Genomic DNA, 14,505 nt, shown 5'->3' on the forward strand with positions numbered 1-14,505 from the left:
TCAGATAGAACCTACAAATTTTTCTTAAAGTGAAAGTTTTATTAAAATGATAATCACTGTAACAGAATTTAATATACCAATTTTCTCCTTGTACATGTAAATATAAAAAAAAGGTAAGGCATCAAATGTATGAAGCTACTTTTCACTTGCCCCTGTATATATACCAATACAGGTCAAATGCCAGTATAACAAACTCCACAATAACAAAATTTTCAGAATAACGAACAGGGTTCTTGTGTTTGAAAAAAAAAAAAAAAAAAAAAACTTAATCAAATATATTAAACAGCTCTTTATTAACAAAATCAAAATTTTGGTATAACAAACATTTATTGCCAATAAAAATAAAATTAATTCTATACCTATGCAAAAACTAACATCGATTTCATTTATCTTTACTAGAGATAGGTACAGGATACCTACTTCAGCTAAATTTGGCTAGTTTCAGCCTGAACAGCATTGCTGAAAGATGGTGCCAAAGTTTGGCACAATAATCCATCATGACATGAACAAATAAACAATAAGGCATGCATTGTAGTAAAGAAACTTTGAAGCATTGTTGCTTGCTTTTTTTTTTTTTTTTTTTTTTTTTTGCATTATTCAATGTTCCTCTGTATTTCAAGTATTGCTTCCATTTTATTTGCATTATCCAGGATTACTCGGTACGCAGAGTCCTTCAGTCCTCAAGCATACTGCACAATATGTAGTTAGAATTATTGCAGATTACAAAGTGATTTAATTAAATATTCTATTTTCGTAACCATTAAAATGAACATTAAGAGAAAAAAACAATTAAAATTAAATGTGTAAATTTTGAAGAAAAAAAAAAAGACACTGGGAAGAAAAGTGAAAATGCAAAAGAATTTGGCATTGCTCTTTCGACACTGGTTTGAGCAGTGAATCCCACCCAGATTCACTGCTTAAGCCAATGTCGAAGGTAATAAAAAGAGTGAAGACAAGATTAAAAAGACGACCTTGGGATCTCAAATAAAGAAGATTTGAAGCACTGTACATGATGACATTGAAAAAGCTATTTTTTCATGGTTAAAAAAAACATTTGGTCAAGAAATATTCAAATTAGTGGTCCAAAAATACACAAACAGGCATTAGATTTTGGTACATCTTTTACGATACAAATTTTCAAGCAAGTGCTGGATGGCTCAACAGGCTTCAAGAACAATATGGAATAGGTTCCAGGACAATCTGTGGAGAAGAGAATGATGCACCACAGGATCGACTTAACAAGTGGAATGTTAGTGAAATTAAAAAGGTAATAGCAGAATAAAATATCAACAATATTTTCAATGCTGATAAGATGAGGATGCTCATCAGTTACTTTCACATTGTTATCATTAAGTGATATCTGCCAGAGGAAGAAAGAAATCAAAACAATGTGTAACTGTCTTGTTTTAGTGCTGAAGCTATTGTTTATTGGAAGATGTGCAAATTCCAGGTGTTTTAAGAATATTCAGTCATGTACGATTATAATACAAACAAACGTGCTTGGATGACGCAGGCAATATTCAACGAATAGTAAATATACTTAGATGACCAGGTAAAACCACAAAAAAATAAAAATCCTTCTCTTAATTGATAATTGGCACCAGATTTGTTCTCCAACTGCTGGACTTTAGGAATAGTATGTGCAATCAAAATTCATTACAGGTGTCAAATTATTAAAAAGTTATTACTAAAATTAGTTTTGGATGATGAGGGGGAGGGGGGAAGCATAGATGTTATAAAGCAATGTTACACTCATTGCAGAATGGTGGTCAACAAAAGAGTCGACCATACCGAAGTGTTGAAAGAAGACTTCAATTCTTGTAAATAGTGAAGTTGAAATACAGACAACTCTAAAAATGATGACTGGAATGGAAGGGGAACATGAGGTTAGAAAAATGTGGGGTTCTATACTTGTTGCAACAAGAGTTCGGAACAGTTAATTATGAAGATTACATAGGAGGAAGCAGATGACAATTTGACAATTGACCTACATTATTTTGAGATTGAATATAACAATGAAAATGTTGCTGAGCCACCTGACGAAGAAATTTTGCTGTCAGAAGCTGTAACCAGTCTGAAAAAAGTTTGTGTATTTGTCCTGTACTACTGACACCCCACAAAATATTTTTCAGCAGTTAAATGGTATCAGAAAGTTTTAATAGCAATACTAAATACATTCTACTAAACACATAGCAATATGGGGGGGAGAGGGGTGACAAAATCACGAGCATGGATGTTTCTCGCTAATCCTTGTTCAGTATGTGTTATGCGCTTGTCATGGAAGGTTTCGTCATTTGCTTTTAATTTATATGCTTAAAAATTGAATAAATTTATCAATTTATAAATTGATTTACTTACAAAAATGATAAATCTATGGTTTTGCAGTGTAAAACAGACTTTTTCGAGTGTGTTAATGGAAGAAAGTGACTTTATTGTGGACAAGTTCTTTCTAACCCGTACAAAAATATGGCTACGAATAACAAGGGAAATGTGAAAATATCAAAGAAGGTGATGACATTAGCGAATAAAATTGAGTTATTGGATAAATTTTCTAATGGTGAAAGTGTCTCCTCAGTGGCAAAACATTATAAAATCAATGAGTCAATGGTACAATCAATCAAAAAATTGGAAGAAAAAATCCGCCGTAGTGTCCGTGAAAACACGCTAATCATTTCAAAAATTTGCTCTGTAACTCGTGATGTTAAATTAGAAAAAATGGAAAAGCTTTAAATATGTGGATAGAAGACCGAACCCTAAATAAAATTCCGTTAAGTTCACTCATCATTCGTGAAAAGGCAAAACACCTTTATCAACACTTTAGCGAAACTGGTGATAGCACTGGCGGGATAAGTTTTTTAGTTAGCAAAGGCGCTGGTTTGAAATTTCTAATAAATATTACATTTAATATTAAATTGTTTCTTATTTTCATTTCAATGCCATATGCTTGCATTTCATTATGTACTGTCCATGTATATAGTCATATTATGAAGGTACATATAATACATACATAGACAAAATTTTAGACTAGTTTTTCTTATATACAGTATTTCATACTTTGGAACGGAACCCCTTTATTACTATGGGAGCCATAACTCAGTATTCGGGTTTTTGGTATTCGCGGCATTTCTCAGGAACGTAACCCCCGCAAATAGCGGGGGTTTACTGTATATTAAAATTAATCTCAAGCTTCAATACCAAATCAATTCAGATGTGTAGCTACTAATATTGATACTGAAGTAGATTTTTAAAAAAATTGAGTAATCGCAAAGAAAAGCAAATATCTCATTGATGTAGATATATAATAAAAATGAATGAATAAAATAAATTTTTACGGCATTCCATTTTTTTTTTTTTTATTTTTAAACGATTGTATTATTTTATGAGCAGGCTACACCCAAAATTTGTAGTGTGTCACGTTGGCCTGCAACACAATTTGGGTTGGCCAGGCCCGTTCTAAACGCTTCAACTGATGCTGCAGTTAGCCAATCTCAGATGGACAGAGCAGGACCCCCCCCCCCCACACACGAGTTATTCTGGGTTCTTCAGCCCACACCCAAATACACAATAGTGCAATATGTTTTAAATCGTTAATGGGCCTAAAAGCTTACAACATTTTATAATGTAGCAAAAAAATCAGGAGAAAATTAACAACAAAATCCAAGTTAAAAATAAGAATATATTCTTTTGATGCCATTGAACTGCTGAAAATTTTAATATATTAAAATTAACATTTCAATATATTAAATGTTTACATTTTTAAAATTCCATGAAATAATTCACTCCACAGAGCCTGTTACGATAAATAATGACTGAAGAGAACCAAATTAATGTGGCACCTTCTTCTGAAAGGGATATGTTTATCTACTAAAGGAACATATACACTAAGTGATCACTGAATTATGACCAACTACCTAATACTGCGTAGGTCCGCCTTTTGCCCTCAAATACATTAGCTATCCGACGTGGCATTGATTCAACAAGATGTCGGAAGCATTCAGGAGTTGTGGCCAACCAAGCTGTGTGTAATGCAGTCAGCAATGCAGGCATGGAGGTGATTGGTGTATCCAGATGCCTGATATGCCTTTACATAGTGTCCCACAAGTGCTATATGGGCTTGATATCAGTGGAGTTTGGAGGCCAATCGATATGCTGTAAGTCAGAACTGTTCCTCAAACAATTACTGCACAACAAGGGCTCAATGGCTCTCCGCAGTAATCTTTGCCATTTGGGAAAAAATGTGTAACATAGCAGGGTGTACACAGTTAGCAAGCAGTTGACAATAGCGAAGACCACTGATATGTTGTTCCACATGCACCAGGGGTCCAAGTTCCTGCCAGTGAAATATGCCCCACACCATACAAACGACCCCACCGGCCTGCACTTTTGATACCATGCATGATGGATCAAGGGCCTCATGGGGTTGACACCAAATCCGTACACAACCACCCACGGAGTGGAGTAAATAACATGATTCATCCAACCAGTACACCTTCTTATAATCTAACATCAAACTTGCATGCTCTTTGCAGCAGGAGTCTTTTATGCCTATGAACCTTGGTTAGGAGAGAATGCCGTAGGAATCCTATGCTGGTATAGCCCATAAGTGCGACACGTAGTCATGCCAGATATTGTTCCAGGTTGGCCCATGTTGTATTGGGTAGTCAACTCTTGAACAGTGCTGTGCCTGTTCGCCTGTACAAGTCGTCAGACCTGGCACTCACCTCTAACGTCAACCTTTTACTGATCTTTGCAGTTTTGCCATCGGGTCATTGTTTGACCAGTTTGATGCCAGTCGCGGTACACTTTAACTACGATGGCTCTCGAACACCCACCAGTTCAGCCGTTTGGGAAATCGAGGCACCAGTTTGTCGAGCACCCACAATTTGCCTTGATCAAAGTCCGATAAATCCTTCCTTTTTCCCATCACACTTGGAATTTTACTACCTATTGAGCCACTGACACCTTATATATGCTACATAGGTTGACTAGCTTCGCACTCTCATTCCTCACATGGTCAACAGGTCGCATTCAGTTTTCATTAGAGGTGGTCATAATTCAGTGATCACTCAGTGTACGTACAGTACTGTCCACTGTTTTCCAATGAAAAACTGAAAATTAGCAATACTAGTGTGGAAATTCAAAGTGGAGTAAGAAAATCACACTTCTTGAAATAAAAGGATTCCCAATAACATTTGGATAAAAATCCTATGCATAGTTCTACTGCATAGCATTTTTTTTAAACTCCAATGTATGCACTGTGATAAAATGAGATATAGGCATAATTATTTAAAAATTACATTAAAGTCTGCTTAAAATAAATTTAGATCAAAACCACTTACTTGATAAATGCAGAGGCTGACCACCAGCCCCCAAACCTTTGCCAATACTCTGCAATCCACCTAGAGAAAATAATCGAGAAACATCTCATAAAGTTAATTTCATTTAGTCACTATTACCAACATTAACTACCAGTTCACAAACAAAAGCTGCCAACTTCTGACTTTTGAAAATCTGGAGTTTGGTAACTGTAAGTAGCTAGAAAATGGGAAAACTTTGGGGCCAAAAAAAAAAAAAAAATTAGCTTTTTGTCATGTTTCCCCCCCCCCCTTTGTAATTTTTTTTTTTTAAATTACACACTTCACTAGTAATTAAACTTCACAGATATACACATTTTATATTAAACTACAGCCACAGGATAGTTTACTACACAGAGCTCATACAGTATGCTTTCAAGCACTAGCTTATTTAGGATTTATGTTTTTCTTAAGGCAATAGCTTCTTAAGACAATAGTAATCAGTTAATAAATGTATGACATCAACTGATTATGACTGCTCCAAGAAATATACTATTTCAAAATTTGCCCTCTTCAAAAATCTGTATTTATTACAATTGTACTATTGTTTAGACTTGGCTGTCAAGAAGTTCCAAAGCTTACATTAAGAATGAGATCTGAACTCAGTCGCCCCCAACAACACGTAGATGAATACTCTTGCACTCAGCATTGCCATGAGGAGCTGATAAAATGCCAAGCATGACTTAAGATAATTTGTTATATTTTAAGTTTTCTTCTCCACCTATCAGTTCTCCAACCAAGAACCACTGTACATCAATGATTTCTTCTTTCATTATTATGAAAGAAGATTGGATACCATGAAATGTCTATTTTTTTATCTTCAGTGATACTGGGAAATAGAAATTGCTTTTTTTTTTTTTTTTTTTTTTTTTTTTGCAAAATCAATTCATTCAATTTTGTTCAAAAAACTTGTTCCTGAATAATGCTACTGAATGAAAAATCAGGTCTCCATAATTACATTTAAGTAAAAATAATTAAACATAACATGTTTGAAAACTCAGTTACCAACTTACTACCTATAGATTCTGATATCTATACAGCCAGCAGACTTTTTACTGCTATAAGGAAACATGCTTTAGTTTCAGGATTTCACAGCAAAGAATGCTAGCCATAAAATTTTCCACAATTCACCAAATCCATTCATACAGCTACTGCTACAAGTATATTAAATATTTTAAGTTGTACAACTTTATTGGATCACAACAGCAGACAGATCACCATGATACCACAGCATTGGTAGAAACACAGTAACACCTTTTTTTTTACTGTATGTATGAAATACAGTAAAGTTTGTCATGAATGTGTTGTTTACTACTGATCAGTTCATCATCCACTGATTCATTTTGTAAGTTTACGACATAATTCTTCGTACTTTGATTAACAAGGAAGAGAACCTTGGCTATTTTATGGACATGGGAGGGCAATGTTTCAGCATGTATTTTTAGACTATCAGTAATCAGTTAGAGGAGAGCCATCTCGTATATTTATTTAAAAATACATGTATAAGATGGCACTAATAAAAATCAATATCAAAAAACTAATATCATTATATAAATCTTTAATGATATTAATTTTTAATAAACTTGCATTCTCTTATTGATCTTTAGTACTTTCTAAATTAAGAGAGAACTTCATCCCTGGGCTGTATCGTAAGCATTGCGCTGGAATCAAAAGCCTTTTTTTATATATATCTCTGTGTGGGAAACAAAAAGATTTTAACATTCTTTTACTATATCTTTGGAAAGAGAAAAAGACTGAGAAAAACAAGTTACTCCAAGAAAGTAGAGAGACTATGTTGTAAGGATGAATCAAGTAGAAACACAGATTCTCTGTCATAAACCCAGAGAGTCGGCAGCTATGAATAACAGTGCAGTCAACAATAAATAATTCCATATTAATCTAATATTTAAATTTAGGAAACTAATATTAACTTGGATTTTCACTGGATACTAATTTGCATACTGATATTTTCAAACAAGACACATGAAATGGCTTCCAAAACAATGCTGAACTATTTTCAGGCCACAAATCAATTAGAACTGAAAAATGATCCCACCTCCCAGCAGTTATGGAATTAATATCCTACATACTTTTGCTCCTCCTCAAGTCTTCTTTAACACAATATTGTCAATTACTAAATCAGACTGTCCCAAAAACAATGAACATAATTGGCCACTCCACTGGGAGTAAAATAATGCCTATTACAAGATTATTCATATTCAATGCACACAGTAAATAAAATTATATGTATAGAGGGCCTAACTATGCATATAAGAAGAAAAATCTTTTCTAATACACATGTGAATAAATCATGCTTGTAAGGGCACACAATCAAATAATTTTCATAACAAAATGATTAGTAATTCATTATTTGAATAATCTAAGTTCATAATTGAGGTCACAAAGGATTATAGATTTTTATTTACATATTTTATATATATATATAGGCCTCTGTAGCCAAGTGCAATAGCACATGCTCTTTGAGTAAACCAAGGTTCAAAACCCCTGCATGCTAGATACAGTCAATCTGCCAAACCACATCGGACCATAATCTGCCATCAGCATGGCAGATTATCGTCCATTTCCCTCAACACGACTTGTTGGAGAGGCCTCCAATCTGCAGTGGATTGACAATAGCTGCAGATTTAAATATATTTATATATAATAGTGATGAGCATAATCCAAAGGTTATTTCAATTCTTCATGAACCCAAGTAGAAGGAATAAATGAATATGTTGAAATGTTCTTTCCCTGAGTTTGGACTAGTTGTCAGACTAATCCAAACTCAGAGAATGTGTTGTCGTGAGCCTTTAAAATTCATGAATGGACAAAACCAAAAATCTGAGACCTGCTAAACAATTACATAAAAAACAGGAACACCAAATAATCGGGGCTATAAAAACGGTTCTGACAACTAATTTGATTTCAATCTTACATTGACTTCTATGTTTTATCTTCTCTTTAGATTAATAAACCTAAAAATCTAAATTTCAGATTTTTAGCATTAGTCATGTATCTTAAATCACTTTGTATGATGTCTCATCTGTATTTTTTTTTCCTTTCTGTTTTCAGTTTTTTTTTTTAATTTGTTCTCTCCCCCCCCCCTTTAATTATGATACGGTTTATGGTTCACCTGGAGTAAAATAATGGTGTGCCCAAGATATATAAAAAAGATGTGAGATTGTGTGGTCATTTGAGTCTTTCTATTCTGTGTAACTACTCACTGAAGAGGACCCAGCAAAGTCCAAATCAGTTGAATGTGTAGTGGCAATAGAATTATGTGTAGTTATAGTCCAGATTATTTTGTATTACTGTTTATGTAACTATTAGTAGGGTCTTGGACTTAAGGCTATGCCAAAAAAGTAATCCCAAAGAAATGAGTTAGAAAATAATTTGATAAAAAATACACTTACTTGGAAGTTTAGAAGGTATTCCATCACTATCTTCCCCAAACTTGTCCTGTACAAGAAATAAACAATGTTTACAAACAGCAAAATTAGAAACCTTCAAATCAGTATTAGTACTGACTATATGACAAAGTCCAAGGCTTTGTTACACCAGCCATAAAAAATCTTACTTCCATGCTTTAACTCCTCGATTTAGTACTGTTACAATAACAACATAAATAAAACATAATGATCAAATTTAAATTAAAACACAAGTAACCAATGCAACCTGTACCTGCTTGATTTACCTATTTCTTTCAGTATTTATTCTTAAACCCCCATTTATTTAGCTGAACTTCCAACGGGGGTAATTGGGAATTTACAGCAGTAAATCAGTCTTTAGATCTTTCATGGCCTTAAACATCTCGACCATGGCACCCTACATTTGCTATGTTTCCACACATTGTAGCTTACAAAACTAAGTCTCAAATTTTTATGGACATAAACTACCCACAATAAAAACCATGAAGCAAACTGTAAAGAAGGCTGGTGAAACAGGACAGTGCACAATCTACCAAAACCTGGTAAATCTTGTATAAAAAAGACCTGCCAATTTGGAACTTAGAGAATATTGAAAAACAATTTTCAATATTCTCTTAAAAGTGCCCAAATTTATTTTTAATTTCAGAAAAGTTTTTAAATGTTGCTTAAACCATGCCAATATTTCACTTTTTTAATAGATTTAAAAATTTATTATACAGTAAAGCATCAGTTATCTGGAATAACTGAAGTCAAACCTCTTCTGGATAGTCAAATTTTCCAGATAATCGAACGTAAGGTAAGATTAAATTTATTTAATCTTACCTTATAATTAAATTAAATAATGAAGATTATTTAAATTAAAAAATTATAAACCAATCGCTGAAAACAGAAACATCCATCCAGGCATGTTTATGATTTTTATGCGAAACAGGAAAATAATTAAGATTTTTTAATGTTCTTGGTTTTTTTGACTTACCGATAATGAGCACAGACAATCTGTGAGTCCCAGTGACATTTGCACACATAACAATTGTAACTCACTATTTTCTCATCTTAAAATATGGCACAGGCATTTCTCTTTTAGTTGCTAGGGTTTTTCTCAGAAATGCTTTCCATATTATCCCATCTCATCAACATTGTTTCTTTCTTTTAATTTGCAATAACTGAAGAACACTTACTTCTAAAGGACACCACTGTCGATTCATCTGCAGAAAGTTTCTTGCCTTGAATATCTATTTCACTTTTTTTTTTTTTATGAAATCCTCAAACACGAAAGGTATCAAAACCTAAAGTTTCTTGCCTTGAATATCTATTTCACTTTTTTTTTTTTATGAAATCCTCAAACACGAAAGGTATCAAAACCTATAGTACTTGGTACTGTGCATTGATTGAAGAAGTATGGGGGTGGGGGTGGGGGCAGAAACTTTCCTCTAGAGACTAAACATGGGTTTCACCACTTCAAACTTCCAATAAGCAATGTGGTGGTATTGCACCGGTTGATGAGAGTCATCTACCACCTATAACATATCTCAGTTTAGTGTTATTCAGCCAACCTGTGCTTGCCTTAAAATCTTTAATTTTGATTAAAATCCAAATGCTTTTTCACACAACATTGGGTCAAACACTGGTTCACCTAAACTTTGCTTCTAAGGAAACCACAAATAAAGTGCACTCTCTGAAGCACCATTTTCAGGTGTCGACATTGTCTTTTTCCTACTAGATCCTTCACTTTTAGATTAGATTCTAGATCCTTTTAGATTCGGAAAATCTAAAACTTAATTAGAACGAACTTATCACCCAAATGAAGGTCTTTTATTGAGTGATTAGTTTAAAGGGGGGGGGGAATTAAAAATTGGTTAAAATTAAACTGCATAGAATAAAGTCAACCATACTAAATGCTCATCATGGAGGGTTAATAAAATCAATGCTGATCCAAGGTTCGAAAGATGGAACTCAAGGAGAGTTTTGTATGCATCTGTAATTCCCATAGCACAATTCATGGCATTATTCAAATTGCATACTAGCAAAGAGGTGTTAAGGACTAAAAACTGCATGTTTTGTTTGGACCATTCTACTGCAGGTGCTACAAATATGGTTAATTTGAAACTGAAAGGTGCTTTGATTAATATTATTTGCTGAATCAATTTTTGGTTGGTGATCAGTGGACTAGACACGTTGGGCGAGTTCCGTTGTATGATACTGTGTATGTAGGTTAGCTTGCTAAATCGGCTAAGTTTGCTAAATTCTTCAAAGCTTTCAAAACACTTCAACCAGTTAAACTCATAGAGCATAGTCATCAGATTCTGCAATTTGAAAAACTGAAGATTTATTGGTAAGAGAACCCCTTTGTTACCCTCACAGACCTTGTTTGCTTTTCTTTGTACCTGTTCCAGTAACTCTACATCCTTCCTAAAAATGAGGCCTACAGATCTGCATGCACAATACTCAATATATTGTCGATTCCCCAGAATGGCTCCAGACTACATCAGACCACAAGATCATTCAAGTCCATGTATTGTCAAGTTCCATATGAGCCAGAAATCATAGAGCAAATTCTATTCGTTGTTGCTGATCACAAGACTTTAGTTCTTGCACTACATGAATCGTGTATGGGAACCGGCATAAAATTATTCGAAGCACTTTACATCAAATGCCTCTACTAATGCTAATGCTAATACATACAGTAGACCAAGGAAGGCTCAAGTCTCTTGACACACCTCTGGCACTACTGGCTGGTAGTGTTTCACATTCTGACCATTGCAACTACCACTTCCTCCATTCCAATACATGGTCTCCCCTGCATGGAATTACGCCTAACTTCCCGGTCGTTCCAAATTTCTCTATTAGCTTTCGAAGCCCCAATGACGTCAAAAGTTCTTTCCGCAAACCTTTAAGTTTCTGATATTCACGTAGTGCTGCATTAGCATTACTATTATTCTGGTAGAACAGTTTTACTAAAAGAGCACATTCCTTTTTGTAAGAGCAGTAATGGTTATTGATGGTGGTGTTGGCCTTTCTGCTTTTATCTAACAGGATATCATTTGCGTAAGCAGTGTGTCTTGACGTAAATGACAACTTTTATTTAAGTGCAGAGCCGTTTTTCTCCTGGTGTTGGACATTTGAACTATTTTTTCTTCTTCTACAAATCATTTACCATTACCCACCGATTTTCAGTGCTAACTCTAACCATTTTGACACTAGGGTCTCCTGAATAGGGAAACTTATTTTATAACTATCCGGTATATTATGCAAAAACATAACACCTTCATAAAACTTGACAATAAACTGACACTAGAGGGGGAAAAAAAACCTTGTCTCCAGATACAGTGCCCAAAATACAAACAAATGTGGTTTTTTTGTTACCTAGTGCAATTTTTGCAATATATATTTTGGCTTTTAATAAAGCCTTTTATGCTGTACCACATGAGTGACTGTTGCTATAAACTGAAGCAATATAACATTCAAGGAAATTTACTACAAATAAAGAAATGGTTAAGTAGTAGAATATGTTGTTTGTTATTTGATTTTTAGGAGCATTAGCAACTAAGGCCATATTGCTCCGAGGATATGCGGTGGTCATTCCCTGACCTTTCCGCATCCTCCATATTTGGTGGTCACGGACTCGAACCCCAGTCTAATCAAGAAGCGTGTGCTACGCACTGCTGCTCCTGCCCACCTGGCTACAGAGGTGCCAGTAGTAGAATACAAAATGGTTATTGCTCTTCATGGAGTAACGTAATGGGTGTGGTATTACAGAGGTTAGTGTTCAATGATATATAACAGGAATAGCTACATCGGTATTAACAATATTAGTGTAGCTAGTCCAGGAATTATGTCTATGTTTGCTGATAATTCAATAGCAGAGAAGGTGGTTATTAATATTAATAAAGTATGCTACTTAAAAATGCAGGAATAATATAACATGTGGGTAGAACAAAACTGTAGGCAGTTTATAAGGACAAAGACCTATGACTAACTAGTCTGACATGAAATTCTCTGAACAGTGAAAAACAGAATGGCACATAGGTTCTGTCTTGTTACATGAACTTTGCCAGCAGCCAAAGAAGTGAATAACCTGTTGTATAAACTATGTATATATTAAGTGCAATAGCATCATTAATACACAGTCACTTCTGAATAAACAGAATATTTATAAGGTGGCACCGTTTTAAGTTATATCTCATATTGTGAATATAATACCTTCACGAGTTGCCATGATATTGCACTACTTCGAATAAGTAACACTTCACCTAAGCAGAAGACTAATGTTATTTATTCTCAGATAGGTACCACCCCCTAGATGGCACCGTTTCAGGGCTATTTGGCCCGTCTTCGGTGGGTGGGTAGGTACTCAAGTGATGCAATGATGGCAAAACAGAATTTAGACTATATAATTATCAAAACAGAATTTAGACTATATACATCTAAATTGGCTTGCAGCTTGAGGCTTCAGCCCTAAATGCATCTTAGCCTGTTGTATAAAGCAATTATTAGGCCATATCTAGAATAACCACATACAAGTTTCAAAACAAACCTTATTCCAGGAAGGATATAAATATTTTGGAAAGGGGACAGAATAAAATTAGTTGTGAGACACAAAAAGATATTCTTTCAAAGACTAGAGTTCTGTAAACTGCAGTTTCTGGAAACTAGGCATCTCACTGATTATTAAAATAAACTTGCACCTATTGTTGTGGGAGCAAACAGTTTTAAAAATTAAAAAAACAAAAAAATTTTATTTATTAAATAGATCAGAGTAGGTACTTTTTTTTTCCTTTGAGGCTGGTGATGTATAAAGCTTTGATCCCCTGCATCACGTTGCCAATACGAATTATAGATAAAGGTTTAATTTATCTCACATAATTAACATATCTACACAATTAAAAATATAATAATACTTACCATACGAACACTTATTGACCTGTTATACAATTTTTGCCCATTCAACATGGCTATAGAAATGTTAAGGTTTTAATCTTGGAAGATCTAGATGATATGCTTATAAAAAATATACAGTACAAAAAAGTTCATTCGTAAATTTGTTTGTAATAAATATAAATGCAACAAGGCATAATACTATATAGGAGCTTACAATTATCTATTAAATATTGATGTAAATACACCATAGACAGCTCTTAAACGAAAACTACATTTGTAGTGTTAAGGCACTGTTTCAGTTGTATCTCATACTGTGATTGTCCTTCACAGTGAGTTACCATGCATTGCACTACCTCGAATAAATAACGCTTCTCTAATAGAGAAGACTATTGTTACTTATTCTAGGTGGGCACCACCACCACCCAGACTGCAATACCAGGGTACCTGCCCACCCACTTCTTCTCTATTAGTGATGTGTTTGTTATTTGAGGTGGTGCAATACATGGTAACTTGCTGTGAAGGATGATCACAATATGACACATTGAATGCAGTTTTCATTTAAGAGGCATCTATGGTAATAACTAATAGTAAATTGCTTGCCTATTCCCTGAAAAATGAACTTCTAGCAAAATAAGTGAGAAGTTTATAAAAAGCTATACTTCTTAATTTTCCTGATTAGTTTTTGCAACTGATAGCACTCGCCCATCTTCCAATAGAATATATTTCCTTGGTTATCACCATTTCATATTAAGCTTATGCTATAAAATCATACAATAACTCAAGTCCTTATATACTGAAATTTTTTTTTCCTTTTCTTCAGATAAAGAAATAAAGATTTGGGTGGG

The 14,505-nt window shown here is 34.2% G+C and overlaps 1 protein-coding gene across 4 annotated transcripts in view; it reads right to left on the reverse strand.

The window, feature by feature from the left end:
• LOC150090491 (myelin expression factor 2-like) overlaps positions 1 to 14,505 on the reverse strand; it is a 301,982-nt gene that overhangs the window by 230,348 nt on the left and 57,129 nt on the right. For 3 of the 4 annotated variants that reach the window (XR_016546846.1, XM_090371198.1, XM_090371185.1), the window contains exons 8-10: positions 13,685 to 13,734; positions 8,768 to 8,813; positions 5,340 to 5,399 (exon numbers count right to left, since the gene is read on the reverse strand). Coding sequence is in view for 3 of the 4 variants with exons in the window: in XM_090371198.1 (XP_090227324.1) it covers positions 5,340 to 5,399; positions 8,768 to 8,813; positions 13,685 to 13,734 (156 nt within the window). In the remaining variant the exon portion in view is untranslated. The remainder of the gene's footprint in view (positions 1 to 5,339; positions 5,400 to 8,767; positions 8,814 to 13,684; positions 13,735 to 14,505) is intronic. The other variant, XM_090371207.1, reaches the window with a different exon arrangement.

This window comes from Mastigoproctus giganteus, chromosome 1 (assembly GCF_048544385.1).
Source record: "Mastigoproctus giganteus isolate SK-2022 chromosome 1, ASM4854438v1, whole genome shotgun sequence".
Taxonomy (NCBI): Eukaryota; Metazoa; Arthropoda; class Arachnida; order Uropygi; family Thelyphonidae; genus Mastigoproctus; species Mastigoproctus giganteus.